Genomic DNA, 17,571 nt, shown 5'->3' with positions numbered 1-17,571 from the left:
CAATCCTATTAAATTCCACACTCCTTCACAAACGGGGTATTCCCCCCAAATTACGATCCCTCGTCCATCTTTACACACGCTGCCTCCGTCGCCAAAATCTCCACCCGGCGCTGATACAGCGCCATCGAATGCATCATCACATCGCCAAACACAATTCCCGCCAACTCCTCATTTCGCGTCAAATACGCCTCGGCGCGCTGTTTCCCATCTTTGCCCTCATTGCCGCGCAGGACGACCAACCTTCCCGGCAACGACAGCGTTGATGCCGGCCTACACCATACGGCGCTCGTGGATTTGCGTTTGTCGAACCCCCTGCGCTGCTTGGAGCTGAAGAAGGAGAGTTTCCGCGAGAGGAAGCTTGCGGGGCGAGCTGAGGGGGGCGGGGAGTTGTAGAGATCGATCAAGGAGCGGACATATGCAGTTTCCGAGAGTGATACAGGGTCGCCTTCGTTGATGATGCTGAAAAATAACCAGTTTTGATACTCTCGTCGGCTTGGCTTGTTGAGTGGGAGAGTCGAGACGGGTGGTGCGCCAAAGCTAATGCAGTGAATGCGATTGAATGAGTTTCGAAGGTTGACGAGGTCGGATTTCACGGTTTGCGCAAGCATGTGTGCGTATAGGAGACTGGCTATTGCGCCTCCGGTAGAATGGCCGGTTATAACTAGTGATCCAGCCGAACGAGCAGGATTTTCTTGGAGAAGTTGTCGGAGTCGCAGGACTACCGGTCTGATCATTTGTCGCGCAACGCCTAAGAATCCAGCGTGGCAGAGGTTATCAGAGTTGTCTAAGAATCCGTTTGGCGATTCTGGCTCTAGAGCCATGTTGCTTGCCCAGTTCTTGAAGGAAGTGTAGTTTGTTCCCCTAATCGAAAGGACGACGAGATCTATATGGTCAAGGGCAACGGATTTTATAACCATCGCATTAGTTCCACCTCTGACGTCCGCTTCAACGAACGTTTCCTTTTCCGACTCTGAGGGCATGCTGTAGGCGCGCTGGGAGAATTGGGCGGCAAGGCAGAGAATCGGCCATATTGGGAGGGTTCTAATACGGGAAAGATATTAATTTGGGCTATGGTTGGGATTGAAGTGCGGGTGTCACATACAGCCGTAAATGTGGCAGGCTAGAAGGCAGTTGGGAATTCGCATAATTGTACACCGTCGACGAAAAGTTTATCTGGTGATCCGAAGGGGTTGTAGAAGCACGTTTTGAAGCTTTGGACTTCGACCCTGTAGATGTCTGTGATCGCAAGTGCAACATATTCGGCGGGTTCACGTTCATTACTATACTCAAAAGCCTACAATTAACTGGAGTTCGAAACGCTTTCGATCAAGGCAACTCACCTAACTCATGCTCCTTTCCGCTTAATGATTGCATATCTATGGAATTAATCAACTCCACAAACCGATTGAGGATCCGGCTAGAAAAGTCGGGCAGAAAGTCCGGTACTGATTCGATCTCGGTTTCAGCTCGTTTCGGGGCTGGGGTTACTGGAGACGCTGATGGGTAGGATTTAATCAATCTGCCGGAGCGGGCATTCGCGCGCACCGGGGGAGTAAACTTTCCCGAGAGAAACGAGTGTCTCGCTGACCCAGGAGGCGAAGTTACTGAAATGGAGGAATCGCGCGGAAGACGGGACCGGGAAGAAGGAAGAGAGACTGTAGGTGAAGCCGACACGAACTGCGTGGTGCTCGTCGAGGAGGGTGTGAGGTCCTCCTCGGACGAGATGAAGGGGATGTAGAGAGCGCGAAGCTTCTGGAGATCGCGGATGGCGCCATGAAGATAAAGGGAACCGTCTTGAGAGGTGTGCGAAAGGGCGGGTTTCGTGTCAGATCCGTTGGGCGAGGGCAATGAGAACTCATGATGAGCATAGGGGTAAAAGTAGGATGGCTCAGGAGCGAAAAGCGGACTTGTGCTACGCTCCTGGATGAGAGCTGCGGCACTAGGCGAGCGAGCTCCCTGCCGCTGTATCATTGTGCGCGACGGGTTTGGATTTGGTGAGGTTGCAAAACGAATGACTGATTGATGCTGCTTAACGAGCGGCTAGATGCTTCATGGGAGAAGTATGCTTGAGGGCCAAATTTGTGTGATATCATTCAATATTTGACTTCGCATAAGAGGCGACACAACGCATCACCTCCGATGGGAAGTTTGCCTGTCAAAAAAGCAGGTTAGCAAGGCCGGCGAACAGGAGATTGATTGTTCTCGCGCAAGAGTTGGCGTTTACCGATCTTTCCTTCGTATCACAGCCTAGATTCCGTCAAACTTTCAAGCTCGATTCAACCGGTCGCGGTTGGGAAGATCTGCAAAACCGCTTCCACGCTCAGCGACAAGATGAATCGGGCTGGAACGAAAGCGAAACCAAAAGCCAGCATTTCATTCCCGGCCGTAGACAAGTCTGAGCATGCTGTCAATTCTCGTAACCCACTCGAGTGACATCAACGAGTCCGGTGAGTGGACGAGTCCAAGCTTGACGCAGGCTGATCTCGTCCGTTTGAGACCACGTCGCCGTCGCTGAGAGTCGCCCAGCTGAACTAGTTGGTGAGCTGAATTCTCGCGCCGCCGCAGGTTCGGACGAACAGACCTTAATTGCTCTGCTGGCACGTCTTTCGATTTTAATAGTTCCCCAGGAGCCATGGCCTTTCCCCAGTTCGATGGTCCGGTTCGCAAGGATGCTCCAACGAGATGAGGCAGGGACCTGGACATGTTATAGCCAGGGGTTCACCCTCTTGGACGCAACGGAATCTGCGTCATTTCCCTGAGATGCCCTCTGCTGTCGTGGTAAAGAAAACGTGGAGAGATGATCGCTGTCTGGAACCGAGAAGGGCGACGAGGGAGTTGATTTGCTCTTTGGCTGCAGAATGACGAGGTGGCATCGTTAATTGATGCTCAACTGAGCAGTTGAAGGGGCGATCGCCTTTTTTTTTTCTTTTTTTTCATTTGCCTCTTTTCCTTGACTTCTCGCAGCAAGTGTTGAAATCACAGTTGAGCACCTGCATTCGGTCAGGGGTGAGCTGGGGAGAGATGGCAAAGTTGCATTGCAAAATCAAAACTGTTGAACCGTTCCAACTGTCGAAACCGCGAAATATCCAAAGAGGTCATTAAACTAAAATTTAACTATCAAAAGTTGCACTGGGATCCAACACCCTGAAGCATCACCCTTGCATCAAACAAGCACACGGCAACCAGGGAGAGTAGTACATCAGCCTCCTTTTGGAAAATGCTTTGGGCAATCGACGGCATTCCGTCCCGCACAGCTCTGTTGGACTTTTGGGGGCGATGCAGAGAACATAGATGAATGCAAGGTCTCTGCCATGGAAATAGACATCTAGGTGACGTGGTGGCTGTAAATCGACTAGATCCATTGTCATCCTCTACCCGTATGCGTTCGGGGGTATTATTCACAAAAATCTATCCACCACCACAGGACCTCAGCGCCGAGGGGCTCACGACGAGCCTTCGACTGGGCTTAAAGTCACTTCTTGAAACATACTTGCCCTCATCTGCACCAGTGCTGTAAGTTCTAGAACAAATTCATACAAAATAACAACATTAGTTAGGACATGTCCCAACGTCGCGCCCTCTGCGCTCACTGTATCGCCGTCAGATGCCTCACGGGGCTGAACCGGTGCCGGATGGGGAACGGGGTCGATGATACTGCCACCAGGGTCTCCCTGATTCGGAGCGCGGCCAAGCTCGGCTGAGAGGGGGCTGGCAAGCCGCCTGTGGAGGTCAATGGGAAGAAGGTGCGCACGAGAACGTGATCGTGAAGCTGGACGTTGGGAGGACGAATTGCGGGACCTGGAGAAGGGACGGTTGGATGGAGGGCGTGCGGCAAGCCGTGACGGGGAATTTTCTCCTAGCGCTCGTTGCTGCGACGACTTGCGTCCTCTGGAAGATTCCGTGCTGCGGTCGTTTCTGACCCTTGCGCGGCTACCGCTCTCGTCGGATAAATGTGGCCCTACTTCTGTTCCTGTCTCTGATTCTTGATCCCTGAAACGAAGTAGATCCCTTCGACCTGCGAGCAATCTATCAAAATCGGGTATCGATTCGCGCCAACTGTGGACTTGTTTGGCTAATTTATATAAAACCGCTGACAGGGCTGGAAGATCATCGTCGGGCCAAGAGGGTTGCGCGTATGCAAAGTTTAACTGGCTTCCAGAATCCTGGAATCGTCCGCTGGCGGGCCCATCTGACAGCTGATCTGATGCTCCATTCTTATCCGAGCCGTCCACAAATCGGTATTTGTCTGGAGAGACGAGCAGCCAGCCATCTAGAGAGATCAAATTTGAAGTCGCCATAGCTGCGACCGCACTTGTCAAAGCGAGGTTGGTGATAACATTATTGGTGAAAAAATGGCTCAGAAGGTCCAACATTCCTTGGAAGATGCTGTCGCCGACCTGGAGCATCGTTGAACTCTCGAGGCAGGGATCGGGCGATTTGTTCCAAAACATCATCGACGATCGCGCGGAGAGGACAGTCGACGCACTGGCCAGATAACTGCCATAGGATTGATCCAATGACGGATTTTCATAGATCATACTTGCAAAATTGAACAACTGTTGCAATTCGGCATTGAGAGCACCAAGCGTTCTCAGCTTTGGCAATGGTTCCGATTTTGGCGCGGCTTTGATGAGGGAACTGGTGAAGTGGTGATGGCGTTGCAGAATGACAGTAATTAGTCTTAACGTAGCCACAAGAGTCTGGTTATTGTGTGATTTGATGCTCATTGAAGTTAAATCCACCAAATTGAAGAGCGCTGGCGATGGTACTGCGGCAGCTTCGGCAAAGGACGACAAGATGTCCAGCGATTTGCGACGGCTTACTGACATTTTAGCTTGCTCGACGGGCTTGCGTTTGTCCTTTTCAGAGGGAGATGCTAGCAAGAAGTGTAATATACGGTGAATCAGCTCAGGCTGATCGATCGATTCCAAAATCCGCGATAGATAGCTGGTGACGGCCGGAGTTGAACCTCCGTCGACGTCGGAAGACTCAAGCAGAGACGGGTATCTATTAACTGTCAGCTCATACGGCTTGAGAGAGGCCAGCAGGGAAAGGACATACAGTAATTGCTCTAGGAAAAGAACTTGAAAATGGTCTAAAAGGGTATCATTCAACTCAACAGACTTGCAGTGATCAACAGCGTCCTGCCAAAACAAAAGGTACGAAAGGAAAGAATCCATATTGCCACCAAGATCGTATCGGATATATGCTTCCAGGCGAGTGTCGTCAGATAGGGCAACTATCGGGGGAATCTCGACATCGTGAGCTTGGGGCAGCACCCTGCGGGCATGTGTGAGCTGATTTCGTTGTCGGATATCAATCACCGTGAGATACTTTCGTCACATACCTGCCCAATTGACTATACAAGCCTCCCAGCCCGGTAGCCATCAACGTAGCTAGATCGCTCTCAATAAGCCAGCGTTCCAAATCCTTCGCCCTGGACGCCGTTTCGATTATATATAAGAGCCCCGTACGGGCAAAATCGCCTATCCTCCCGGCGAAATGAACATAATCCAAAAGTAAATAGAACAGGGGGAAATCCTCCTTCCTGGTCGCCCCCGCAAATATTTCACCAGCCTCTCTGGTCTCGGCTTCGTCCTCGATCGAGCCCTTCGGGAAGAACCAAGCCGGCAGGATGTTGGGTCGCAGCCGTATATTCGTCGCGACCCCGAATATCAACTCCACCAACTTGCCCTCGCATTCTTCACCCGCGCAGCCCGCCCTCCGCGCCAAATCCACCAACGCTCTCGAGAATACCCGGTTGTCGACCGCACCCTCGACTTCTGCGTCGATCAGCATGTTGAAAAACACCGCGGTCCCGGAGACGATGCGCGGATCGTAGGTCGATAGGGCCAGCTTGGCGATTGTCAGGTAGACCTGCGACGTGGCAGCGAAGGCGAGGCATGGATGCGGTGCCGGTCCACGGGATTCATCGCTGAGAATGGCGTTGAGACGGTCGATGCAAGTTCGGATTCGGGGGATGTACTGGGAGTCCGGGGTCAGGGAGGGAGAGTTGCGCCATATTTGCTAAAAGAGAGCGGGGGAGGTGAGTGTGACGGTTCGAGATCAGAAGAACATTCTCTTTCTAGGATTGCATACGTAGAGTGCATTGTATATGTGCTTGAATGCGGTATGGCGTTCGGCAGCAGCGTTGCGGCGAGGAGACCTAGAGGCGGACGAGGTAGCACCTCCGATAAGACGAGACCACTGGAAGCTGGTTAGCAACAGATCTAGGCCCAGATTACCCAAGCGAGGTTGTCTCGTACAAAATCCATTATTCATATTGCATGCCGGCGGGTTGGTTTAGAGGTTCAGCCGGCTGGATTGCTGGGGAAATCGTCCTGATACTTCGAGGTTGACGCGGATGTCACAGCTCTGCAACCTTCATCCCCAAAGCTTTTTTTTTAAAAGTTTGGCGCCCCGCGATGTGCCCAATTCCGCATCCGCCGCATATTACTATAAATGCCTGATGTATGATCGAATGCTTCGCCGATACAGAAGAATTATTTTATTCCCGGTGCCGGCTGCTTTTGAAATATGTATCCTGCCCTTGTCGATGCACCAGAAACTGTAGTTACGTATACACTGAAAACGCTAGAGAAGCACCAAAGCAACAACCCAATGCCAGCCAAAATGAAACAAAAGTCGTTAGAAGAAACCATGCTGCATCACACGTGCAGGATATGCTAAGTATCCCAAAGAGCCACCAACGCCAGACAAGTCATGCCGAGTATACACCTTTTCGGGGTCTGAGGGATCAATCATCGGGCTCTTCTTTCTTGCGTCGGCCCCCTCCCTTGCGTTTCCGGTGTTCGTCGTGATCACTGCCATCCTCGTCCTTTTTGCTCGCAGGGAGATCGGGGACTTTAGAAATGATGTCAGCCAGGAAATCGAGAACTTCATCTTTCGCAATCGCCTCTTTCAAGTGTGTGGCGGTGACACGTTTGGAGGAGCGTTCTTTTGCCTGATTCGCAGCTTTGGTAACTAGGGAGATCATGAACAGCTCTAGGGCTTTGGCTAGAGAGAACGTTAGTCGCGGCTACAGGAGAAGAATATTTCATATATAGAGAGACTCACCGACAGCGATCGGCGCTACCTGGGCTACCTTGCCAACGTCTTCGTCGGCCTGCATGATCCGCTTGATTCTTGCAACAGGAAATTTTGTTTTGATATCAATGCCCATCGAGGGTCCTGGGGAAGGTCCGGTGCCTGTTTTTGCGACGCTGGACGGCTTGATTTCCGGAGGCGGGTCCGGTTGTTTATGCTCCAATTGGGGTTGGCGATGCTGTTGTGCCTGGGGTTGGTGTTGATATTGCTGTGGCGGAGGCTGTAGCGGCTGCTGTGGGAGCGGTTGTTGCTGCAGTGGCTGCTGCTGTTGCTGAAGCAAGGTCCTTGACCGCGTCTGGGGAGGCATCCCGGCAAAATCAGAGGCAAAGGGCGGCTGTGGATGGTAGGAGACGGAAGGACGAGGAACGTGAGGGTTGAAGAAGGGAGACGCGTCGTAGGAAGCTTGGGGTGTCAACTGCGGCGGAAATGCATAAGGAGATTGGTTGTAGGGGTCGGGGATAGGCTGTTGCGGTAGGTTTCCAGCAAAACTGGAAAAATCAGGGGACCGGGGTCTGTAGGAATTATCCTGATCTGTCATTGCTAGCAAACACCCGTGTTAGCTGATTCGGCAACAGTTCACAACGCCGTGCTTGGTCGCCACGGTTGGATAGCCACAGACACATGAGCGACATCAGTCACTGAGAACGGGGAGCAGTAAGGAACATGATATATCATGACAGTCACAGTGGGGATCAAAGGCGCGATGATGACCTACCTAGACTGGGTCCAACTGCGCGTCGTTCTGGGATCAATGGAGCTCAACAGTCGGCGAGAGCGTGCTCTTTGTCTTTGTCAGATTTAGAACCACCATGCACCGGTCCGCACGGGTCGTCCACCGCTAGAGAGGATGTGTGTTCAGTCTGGTCTTGTTGTCGCGTTCCAGGCAAAGAATATAAAATGAGCTTTTTCTTGGCCCAAGCTCCGGGTGATAAGGGCTCACGTGGAGATAGGTGGCATTAAGGGTCCGGAGTGCGTGGCAGCTGTGGTGCTTGAAGGGCAGGCAGGAGAAGCGGCCGTCGCAGCTCCAGGCGGGCTGGCAAGGGAGCGCAGGCCCTTTTATGCCGCCCAGCCGGCCCTGGCAAACCGCGCCCCCCACACATCAACCACCAGGCCGGCCTTGTCACAGCTACCTGGCTCACTCCGGAACTGTCTGTCCTCAACAATCACCATCTCTGATGGAATTCTACATATAGCTTCTTTTCGCTTCCTGACGAGTTTTCAAGGTAACAAGCCACTCCTGTTTTTCCTGCATCTCTGCTTCACAGCCCGTCGCTTTGTTGCGCGTTTCTTCCTGTTGATTCCCCCTGCTGCTTGCAAACGGAAACAACTCGTCGTGTCGCGTTGATGATAGAGCAAACCCGGAAATGCATCAGACCGTGCTCCTGCTGCTGGCCTTCTCATCCCTGGCTCGGTTGGGGCGAAGCCAAACACAAGGCATCACCAACCCTGGTGCGGGACGAGCGGTGTTGGCTGCGGGCAGCCACCGGGAGCATTGATGATGGCTGTAAAGCAATTACTTGATCTAATCTGAGTGATATCGACCTGTGTTTCGTCTCCTCGCCCGCCCTCCTGCTGAATATACCGATTTATATCCATCTTTTTTTCGCGGGTTGTAACTAACCACCCGGATTAACGTTCTTCCGCAGGCGCTCAAAATCTTCCAGAGAAGCAGCTGCTCAAAACGCCCGTCGACGAAAACCACATCCCATTCACCCTCCACTCCGCTCGGACAGCCATTCGCACCTTATTCCTCGCGGTTCACTCGCCGTAGATCATGCTCGGTGCTTCTCTCACCACATAAGCGCTTCTCTCGTTCATCCCGCGTTCCGACCATGCCACCTCGATCCTAGCATCGCAGATTCTCCGTTCGCAGTCTCATCCAGCCCACTGCTCCCGCTAACCCATACAACTCCTCCATTCCGCTGGCATGGCGACCCTGGAGCCTTCCTCGGGTCTGATGGATATTGCCCAGTGAGCTTGTGCCCCGTTCTAGGCTATAGATGAGCGCATGTGCTGATTCCCCCCAGGTCACTTACCCAAGATGAGATTCCTTTTAAACTTCGTTGCGCCATCTGCAACAAGCTGGCCTTGAACGCATTCCGCCTACCCTGCTGTGACCAGGCTATCTGTGAAAACTGTAAGGAATGCCCTTGGTTGAATGGCTCTTCTGAAACGAATCCTGACAGAAGTTCTTTAGGCCAAGGCTCCCTCCCGGAGAGTTGCCCCGTTTGCGCTCACGCACCGCTCGATGCGAGTCTCTGCAAACCGAATAAGGCCCTGCGGACAACTCTGAAAGCGTTCTTACGAACCGAGGAGAAGAAACGCGAAAGAGACCGGCCACCCGCCAAACCCGCCACAGAACCTACCCCGTCGACGATAGAAACTCCAAGTGAGACACCAACCCCCGCAACGGACCTCCCACAGACAAAAACTATCGAACAAAACATCTCGGAACAACCTGAAAACCATATACAACCCCCAGTTGACGATGGGAAACCGGGACCCCTTACACCGAAATCTCCTTCCGCCAATGCCGCTAGCACTGAAAATGAAACCACGCCCGCAAAACAAGTGAGTCGCAGAAAATGTGAGATGTTTTCCCACTTAGATTCTAATTCCTTGCTACAGCACGAAGTCACTGCCCCCCATGATACTAACCCCGATACCGCGGTTGATGAAACACCACCGTCTCCCAAAGCCCCGTCGCAAGCGCCCGATGATCAGAATCCCACAGCCGAACGTGACGCCAGTGCCGCCCAGAATCTCGTCCAGGCTGGCCAGACTTTAGACAATGGTATAGGGATGGGGTCAAATAATCCAACCGGATTCCAACCAGTGGGTTGGCAAGGCCCTAATTTCAACCAAATGATGCCCCCTTTTATGGCCAATGGAATGCAACCGCCTGGCATGATGTCCTTTGCGAACCAGATGGGTAAGCAGAAGCCCGTCCTGCACTGCTTGCCACAACCGTTTTCTAATGCTTCTTAGGCCCGCCCGGCATGTCTGGAATGGGAATCGATCCGATGGTTGCATCTCAGGGAATGTTTACGGATTACGGAATGAACATGAATGGCATGAATGGTGATATGAGCATGGGAATGAATTTCAATAACGGTCAAGGAATGTATGGAAGCTGGGATGTTCAGAACAATATGTGGAATGGAGGCCCAGATAAATTCAATGCAAATGCATTCGCTAATCGCTTGGGTGCCGACTTTGGCCCTTATTCTGGATATCCTGGATATAATATGTCTCAACCACAGGGAAATTATCCTCACATGCACCATCCTAGCAATGAGTTCCATGGGTCCTATGGCCCGTATGGCCGCGGTTCTGGCCGTGGACGCGGTTTCGGCGGTCGTGGTCGCGGCGGTTATACCATGACGGGTATGCATGATAATTACCATTCTGCTAACCTAGGACCCTTCCAGCATCAAATCCCACCGCACCTCCAAAGTAATGGCGGCCCCGCCACGATGGAACAACCAACCGACACCCCTGAGAACATGCAGCGCAAGTTCAATGACGAGCTTTGCCCTGGTGGCGAGGACGATTTGCGTGAGCATCAGCCCGCAGACGAAGCGGCAAAATCCGCAGATGATACCCCGACAGTTGACCCGTCGTCTGGCGAAGCGAAACCGGCGACAGAAACGGAAGACGATGGCCCCCAAACGTCGGCGATTCCAACCACGACTGATGTCGAGTCTGGCGATAGGAATACTGCGGATGCAACAGAAGTAAAGTCTGGTCCCCAATCCGTCGGAAACAGCATCCCAGTCGTTGGGGAGAATTACCCACCGCATTACGGTCCTAACTATTTTCCCAACGGGCCAGCTGGCTATGCGTCCTCGCAACCATCTGTATCTTCCAAGTACGGGTTCAGTATGGAGCCAAGGGGTATGGGGGTGGCAGGAGCGCCAGCGGCACCACGCGCAATGAGGGAGGGACTGCCAAATACTAGTATTCGTAATCCTAGAGGATTTGCGATTTTAGGACGTGCAAACGTACAATCTACTCAGAGTGTAGACGCCCAGAGGTTGGTGCTTTTACTTTCAGCTTCTGTAACGCGATTATCAATTCTAACTGGTTTCTTAAAAGTGCTTCCGCCGCTAAATCAGTCGATGATAACCGATCCCGGAGCAAGCCAAGATCACGATCTAGATCTAGATCTAGGTCTCGCTCGCGCTCACGGTCACCGTCGCGAAGGTCGCGTTCCCATAGACGTCGAAGCCGCTCGCGCTATAGGAGTTATTCGCGCTCCAGGTCCCCAGAATCTTCACGTGAAACTGATGAAAACCGTAACAAGGAGAGTAGAAAGTCACGCAAGGACTCCGATAGGGACAGAGAATCAAGCGTTCGATCCAGGTCATATTCTGTTGAAACCTCGTATAGGTCATCTCACCGCAGCCGTCGTGACAGGGGTCGGCGCGGTGACGAGAAAAGCATGACATCCCGTCGCCATCGAAGTCCTACGCGAAGGGACACATTGGACGATTCCAAGTCTTCTAAATCGCAGAAAACGGGCGAGGATAGCGAGAGCCGACGGCTGGCGCGTGCCAGGGAGAGAGAAGATCGGTACCGCCGCCGTGAACGGGATCGAGAACGAGACCCTGATCGCAGCCGCAGGGATCGAGAGCGGGACAAGGATCGTGATCGGGAAAAGCATCGAGAACGGGATAGGGACAGGGAGAGAGACAAGAATCGGGAGCGAGACCGGGACAGAGATCGAGATAAAGAGAGAGAAAAGCCCAGAGATCGTGGCCGCGACAAGGATCGTGAGCGGAAGCGTCGTCGCGAGAGATCCGAATCGCGGGCGGAAAGCGAGCCTTGGCGACGACAGGCACGACGTGCGCGACGTGAAGAAGCCGATGACCCGGTGAATGGTAGCCGGGAGAAGAAATTAGCGGACCGAGTCCAGGCCAGCGATGCATCGACGAAGCCCGCGACCGAAGAGAAAGATCCACATACTCTGGAGCGTGAAGCGAGAAATCGGGAGCGATTGCTGAAAGAGCAGCAACGCCGGGAGGCAATGAATGCCGATCGCGATGGCAGGAATGGCCGCCAGCATGATGCCAAAGGAGACAGGAGTCTGCTGGGAGGAAGGCGTCTGAGTTATAAGTATGAGGATGAGGCTAGCGATCAGGCAAGGGCGGCGCGTGTGGAGCAGGAGAGAGAGGCGGCTCGATGGGGGTAGGATAGCAAGTCTGTAACATCCCAAAGATCAATACTAGATGCTGAACTACATGGATTTGCATCTCTGCTCTGGATAATGCTGTACTTTTATTATCTCTCTGCTTCTAGCTACTGTATTAATGGCTGGGTAGTTACATATATCATGTAATCACAGTGTGCCAAGAGAGATTAACTAACTACAGAGTAGACCAGGTTCTATTTTTGACAACAACGCATAGCTGACAGGGAACCTCCAACACTATCATACATGCATAGCTACCCAGGCAACCAGCCTGAAGATGACTTGAGTAGTACAGACGCAAAATGTTAAAGACAGTCAGTTCAACCCTTCAGACTGTGTGTCAACTAATGCTGTGGTGTATATGCAGCTACATACATAGGACAGTTGTTGACAGTGAGCTTCGGCGAACATACATTTCAGAAAGCCAGATTTTGATGACAACAAAGACAGGCCCAGCAACTGCTTCTCTTCCTCTCAATGTGCCTCATGCAAGACTTCACCGGTGGGGAATTCACGTCGATATAGAAACCAACCCATGCGCGCGTGTTTCGTCTCCACTGGGGAATCACGTCCGAGCTGGAATCTGCTTAAGAAATTGGAAATTTTGACCATCCTTCTCCACGGGCCAGCTCCTCAGCCTGAAGACTCGAGGCCCAGCGCTATCGTCATACCGTTCCGCCGTCACGAAAAAACCTTGACTGGGATTCTTCGGGTCGTTGACACGCATAGTGGTAAGTGTCTCGATCGTGACATGGGAAGCCGTGATTGCTGTTGCGCTCTCATCGCTCAGGATAGCAGTCGCACCGTCCTCGATCGTCGGGAAACGGATATATTTCTTGGTCGTGGCGTCGCGGATAAAGTGGTAATTCTCATACCCCCAAGTTTCAAATTCCCAGAACTGGCCTTCGCCACGCCTAAGTTCAATGAAGCCGTTCGCGTCGGTGCCGGCAACAGCGAAATCGCCATTGATAAAAGTGCTTATGGTGTAGTTGCCGTCGAAGGCGAAGCAGCCAAAGCTATGGAAGGCAGCCCAGATGAAAAGGGCAAATGTGAAGTCCACGCGCATGGTGCCCACGAAATACAGACAATTGTAGTTATTCAGAAAAGGAGGAGCTGAGGTTTCTCTGATTCAGGATACAATTAAGAGTTGTCCAACCTTTATAAGCATTTGGCTGAAGCTCCTGTTAGAGCAGCCGTTCGCGGGCCGAATCAACTCAAAGCATGGTACAGGGTACACTTGGACGGAATCGCGGGGATCCCGCGTAGAGCATTGCATGAGCCGCGGGCATCTTGATAAGAGAAGTTCGGCCTGGCTGGTATGCCCCCTGTTTCCGGTAACGGGTTTTTGTCACAGTGACATCCCGAGGATCATGGATTAGTACGTTGATGGTCTTCCCAGCAGCATATGCATCCGATGCTCCCAGAATCCAACTATCAGCGGGCTTGGGTTGCATTATATGGCGATTGTATTCCTCGCCTTTTTACATCATTGTGCTAAAATTAGGAGCAGAAGAGTTCTTCATAACGCAATATCAATATCTAAATGGTGGTTTCAACGCAGGCTCTCCCGTCTTTTTGATCAGGACCCCGGCAAAGAGGTCCCCTTTTCCGAGGGCAAAGGTCGTGATAAGGAGTAACAGTGACATTTCGGATGAGATTGGTAATTCGACATGCTAAAACAGGTTGCTTCCCGGTTCTTGTGGGATAAATGGTAATTCTCAGCAGGTTTGGGTTGCATTCAATGCATGTTGGACAGTGATCAATCTACAGAAACAGATTGTCTGCGTCCGCGGAGCTGAATTTACATATCACATATATACCTGCGGAGGTCATCCACATCATCCCTCGTTCTATCACTCGCGCACCAGCCGGACTAGTTCCATACTGGTAATATCTTATCTATCAAACTGTTCGTTGAGTGGAACCGCTGAAGCCTCAGCAATGCACCTCCTGTTCTCTGTTGTTCTCCTGGCCACTCTGGCCAGCGCCGACGTCTTCGATGGACCCTACTACATTGCGAACAATAGGACTGGCCACGAAGCTGCGTGGGACGGCACCAGAGAGGGGGATGCTGTCCAGTTCAAAGCGAGCCACCAGCCCTGGGAATTCGAAGAGGTCAGCCACGGTCTTCACCCGTGGTATGTTATAACCGGCAAATCCTCATACACATACCCTCCCTATAACCCCGTCTGGACTCAGATTGGTTTCCCCGAATACAAGGACGGAGCGGTCGCGAGACTCCAGAGCAGCGTGGTGCCGATTTTCGAAATCACCAGTGTTGGTGATGAACTCTACAAGATTATTTCAAATGACTCGCCAACTCGGAATCCATCGGAGAAGTTAGCATGGACGGTAGAACGTTTGAGCGCAGAAGATCAGACTGAGGTTTTGAAATTAAGACCTTATAGGGGGACGCTGGACCAGCACTTCAACGTCATCAAGGCGATCTTCCCTCCCTAAGGGGTCGTGCGATATGGTTGCCGGGGAGGAAGGTGTTGGACTGCTATCAGGCCGGAGAGTGGTGCAGGAGCTATCGCAGGGGCAATTGCCAGGAGCTCAGTGCGACACTGGTTAACGAGGCCGTACGGTGGGCGGCCAGGACGGGGAGTCCCTTGAGCACCTGAGAATCTTGAGGTTGGCTGTTGATTACATGGAATGTCCTGTGTCGGGTCAGCTCTAGTAGCTTTGAAACAATGCAATGAAAAGCATCCCTGATATCCAGCAAAAAGTTTTGTTCGCACGTCTTCTTACCAGCCTGACTGAGTAAAGCCAAAACATGGCTATCGTAGCCCGAGATGGACGACGGTATCTACTAATATCAAGTTTCGGATAAGTCTCAATTGAGATTGCGCATTCCAGCGCAACCATGCAACAACATACGCCGTTGGATCCTGTCCGTATCGCAGTCTTGGCTCGGACTAGGAATCTCGCGCCATGCTCTTTAGAGTAACTCACTCGTAGGTAGGGATTAACGATCCCGACAATAATAATCACAAGTGTGGAAGCTTGGTTAGCCTCAAAAGAGCGGGTTGACGCCCGTGCATTGGCTGTAATCGAACGCGCCGTTCCTCCTGTGACTAGTTATAATCGATAACTAACGCTCTTCCGGATGAGCCGTCGGGAGGCGGTCCGACCCAGAGGACTTAAACAACGTGATATTGTCAGGGGTACCATTGCAGTCTGTCTCCATGTCATCAGCGCTCCTTTGGCCCGAGAAGCATGTTCTTCGGGTTGAGTGCGTCGGTATGTACGCCATACTCAGTATAGTTATGACATTCATGAATCCTCTGGCAGATATTCCAGTTCGCCATCTCCCAGCGGTGCCCGGGCAGATTTTGAAACAGTTGATATACAAAACGCTCATCAGCTCCCCATGGATGCGACAACTCATCCACATTGCCTGCGCGGTTTTCTCTCCTTTGGCTTGAATTCACGGGCATCGAATCTGCCCTGGTGGTACACCATGAGTGTGCTACAATCTGCTCCCAACTTCCTCGCGAGTCCGACACTACTCCCCGTTAAAATCCCCCTCAGGAGCTTGCTTGGCCCCAAGACAGAGATGGCACTTCAAAGACATACAACAGCTGGACTATATAGCATCCTCAAACCCCTTCTTTTTCTTTCAAAATTCTTGTTGATGTCTTCTAAAAGTTTTGGCACAGATACTCAGTGTCAATTCTTGAAAAGCTCTTCTCTCTTTGCTCAACAGTGAAGAATAGACTGTGGACACAGTTTACTCAGAGTGTCTACTTTGATGAGTTTGATAATGCTGAAACCAAAAAGGCATGTTCTTTTCAGCACAGAGCTGAAATACACAAAGACATTGAAGGTCTTTATGCTGGGCCCGTCCGGCAGCACGGCCGCTCAATGCGCACATTTCAAATGGATCTGTTGGCTGTGGCGTTGCCTGGGGTCTCTCCCGCAAAAGTCGTCGCATCTCCAATGGGCTTGGGCTGGCACTCGAAGGTCTCTACTCTGCGTTGATCCCAGAGTTGCTGACTGCGAGATGGCTGTCGAGCTTCTGGCTGCTGTAAGATATTGGCAACCTGCTGCGACGAGCCTGGTGCCCCGCTAGGAGCCCGGCGTGGTTGAGGAGTCTGAGGTGACTGCCGTGTTATTAGCCGCTGCAATTGATTTAAGAGCTGTTGCCGCGAGGCTGATGCTCTGCTCCTAGCCTGAGGCGGTTGAGGGATCTGAGACTGGGTTCCTATCTGCTGTAGAACATCTAAAAGCTGCTGCTGCAAGTCTGATGCTGTGGTAGGACTTTGTTGCTGCATCAGAGGCTGGCGCCAACCTGACTGTTGCTGCTGAGGTGCAAAGCTGGATTACTCCGGCGGCCATCTCTGTAGCAGTTGTTGGTCCCAGAAAACCGGCTCCTGGGACGCCCACAGACTAATGCCCTGCCATCGCAGCGCTTGCTGCAGCTGTTTATACTGTTGTTCTGCATTTCTCCAGTAAGTGTTATCTGTGTCTTTCCTCAAGAAATTTGCCACCCAGAGCAATTTGATCCTGGTAGTCCTTTTCTTGATTTTTGAGCCTTAAGTGAATAAGTTTATTCACTTCACTTTCAGATTTTCAAAGAATCTGGCTGAGATTGCCTCTTGATTCATATCCAATGTGGCCATCACAATATAGAACCTCGAGCACAACTCTGGGATAGACTGTTCCCCAGGGCCCTGGTGCCAGTGCTCCAATTGGATCGTCTTCACTGTTTTTGTCAATATAGGGAGCAGCAAGGCTGATTCCAAGGATATCATCATGATTGAAGTAGTACTCTTCAATCCGGTCTACCTGGAGTCGCCCATGTTTGATCGAAGTCATCCGTGGGAGCGTATTTTTATCGAAGGTGCTTTTGCGGAAAGGGTGCTTAGAGCAGCAAAAAGATTGGCTAGTACATGGCAGATTGAGACAAGATGGAAGGATATGGAAACCAAAGCAAAGAGAAAGAGAGAGATGTTTAAAGAGATCATCATTGATGCTGCTCATTGAACCTGGGATCAGAGCTTTGAAGAAAACAGAGTTGGCAATGCTTTCAGTTCAAAAGAGATCAAAAAGCTGGTGAAAACAAAGAATCTATTTCTAATCATTGAATGGGGATGGAAACTGTCTAGCAGATATGAAACTGCTGGAAACTCCTTCAAACCTCTTGACTCTACTTTGCCAACAAAGGCTAGAGAAGAAAGGTAGATATTAAACTGTCTGCAATTGGGGATATAATATGCATGCAGATGCCATGGAGAAGAATTCTTCAGATCAGAAAACACCGCATT

General features: G+C 51.6%; 8 protein-coding genes across 8 annotated transcripts; 3 read left to right on the top strand and 5 right to left on the bottom strand.

Annotated features, from left to right (window-relative positions):
* Positions 1-50: 50 nt before the first annotated feature.
* On the bottom strand, positions 51-821 carry UREG_06229 (uncharacterized protein; the record flags this gene model as incomplete). The annotated part of the gene is made up of 1 exon (XM_002583216.1): positions 51-821. One exon carries the CDS (start codon positions 819-821, stop codon positions 51-53), a length of 771 nt encoding a protein of 256 aa, XP_002583262.1.
* A 505-nt stretch (positions 822-1,326) lies between these two features.
* On the bottom strand, positions 1,327-1,971 carry UREG_06228 (uncharacterized protein; the record flags this gene model as incomplete). Its single annotated transcript, XM_002583215.1, has 1 exon — positions 1,327-1,971. The coding sequence occupies one exon, from the start codon at positions 1,969-1,971 to the stop codon at positions 1,327-1,329; it is 645 nt and encodes a 214-aa protein (XP_002583261.1).
* Positions 1,972-3,443: 1,472 nt separating this feature from the next.
* Positions 3,444-5,799, bottom strand: UREG_06227 (uncharacterized protein; the record flags this gene model as incomplete). Its single annotated transcript, XM_002583214.1, has 3 exons — positions 3,444-5,007; positions 5,062-5,280; positions 5,348-5,799. The coding sequence occupies 3 exons, from the start codon at positions 5,797-5,799 to the stop codon at positions 3,444-3,446; spliced, it is 2,235 nt and encodes a 744-aa protein (XP_002583260.1).
* Positions 5,800-6,757: 958 nt separating this feature from the next.
* Positions 6,758-7,645, bottom strand: UREG_06226 (uncharacterized protein; the record flags this gene model as incomplete). The annotated part of the gene is made up of 2 exons (XM_002583213.1): positions 6,758-7,017; positions 7,078-7,645. 2 exons carry the CDS (start codon positions 7,643-7,645, stop codon positions 6,758-6,760), a joined length of 828 nt encoding a protein of 275 aa, XP_002583259.1.
* A 1,389-nt stretch (positions 7,646-9,034) lies between these two features.
* Positions 9,035-12,301, top strand: UREG_06225 (uncharacterized protein; the record flags this gene model as incomplete). Its single annotated transcript, XM_002583212.1, has 5 exons — positions 9,035-9,078; positions 9,135-9,678; positions 9,736-10,039; positions 10,096-11,143; positions 11,206-12,301. 5 exons carry the CDS (start codon positions 9,035-9,037, stop codon positions 12,299-12,301), a joined length of 3,036 nt encoding a protein of 1,011 aa, XP_002583258.1.
* A 565-nt stretch (positions 12,302-12,866) lies between these two features.
* UREG_06224 (uncharacterized protein) lies at positions 12,867-13,367 on the bottom strand (the record flags this gene model as incomplete). Its single annotated transcript, XM_002583211.1, has 1 exon — positions 12,867-13,367. One exon carries the CDS (start codon positions 13,365-13,367, stop codon positions 12,867-12,869), a length of 501 nt encoding a protein of 166 aa, XP_002583257.1.
* Positions 13,368-14,242: 875 nt separating this feature from the next.
* On the top strand, positions 14,243-14,761 carry UREG_06223 (uncharacterized protein; the record flags this gene model as incomplete). The annotated part of the gene is made up of 1 exon (XM_002583210.1): positions 14,243-14,761. The coding sequence occupies one exon, from the start codon at positions 14,243-14,245 to the stop codon at positions 14,759-14,761; it is 519 nt and encodes a 172-aa protein (XP_002583256.1).
* Positions 14,762-16,307: 1,546 nt separating this feature from the next.
* Positions 16,308-16,697, top strand: UREG_06222 (uncharacterized protein; the record flags this gene model as incomplete). Its single annotated transcript, XM_002583209.1, has 2 exons — positions 16,308-16,331; positions 16,563-16,697. The coding sequence occupies 2 exons, from the start codon at positions 16,308-16,310 to the stop codon at positions 16,695-16,697; spliced, it is 159 nt and encodes a 52-aa protein (XP_002583255.1).
* Between the last annotated feature and the right edge of the window lie 874 nt (positions 16,698-17,571).

Source organism: Uncinocarpus reesii, genomic scaffold, assembly GCF_000003515.1.
Source record: "Uncinocarpus reesii 1704 scaffold_4 genomic scaffold, whole genome shotgun sequence".
Taxonomy (NCBI): domain Eukaryota; kingdom Fungi; phylum Ascomycota; class Eurotiomycetes; order Onygenales; family Onygenaceae; genus Uncinocarpus; species Uncinocarpus reesii.
The sequence above is the reverse complement of the archived record's forward strand: the minus strand, read 5'-3'. Positions and strand labels throughout refer to the sequence as shown.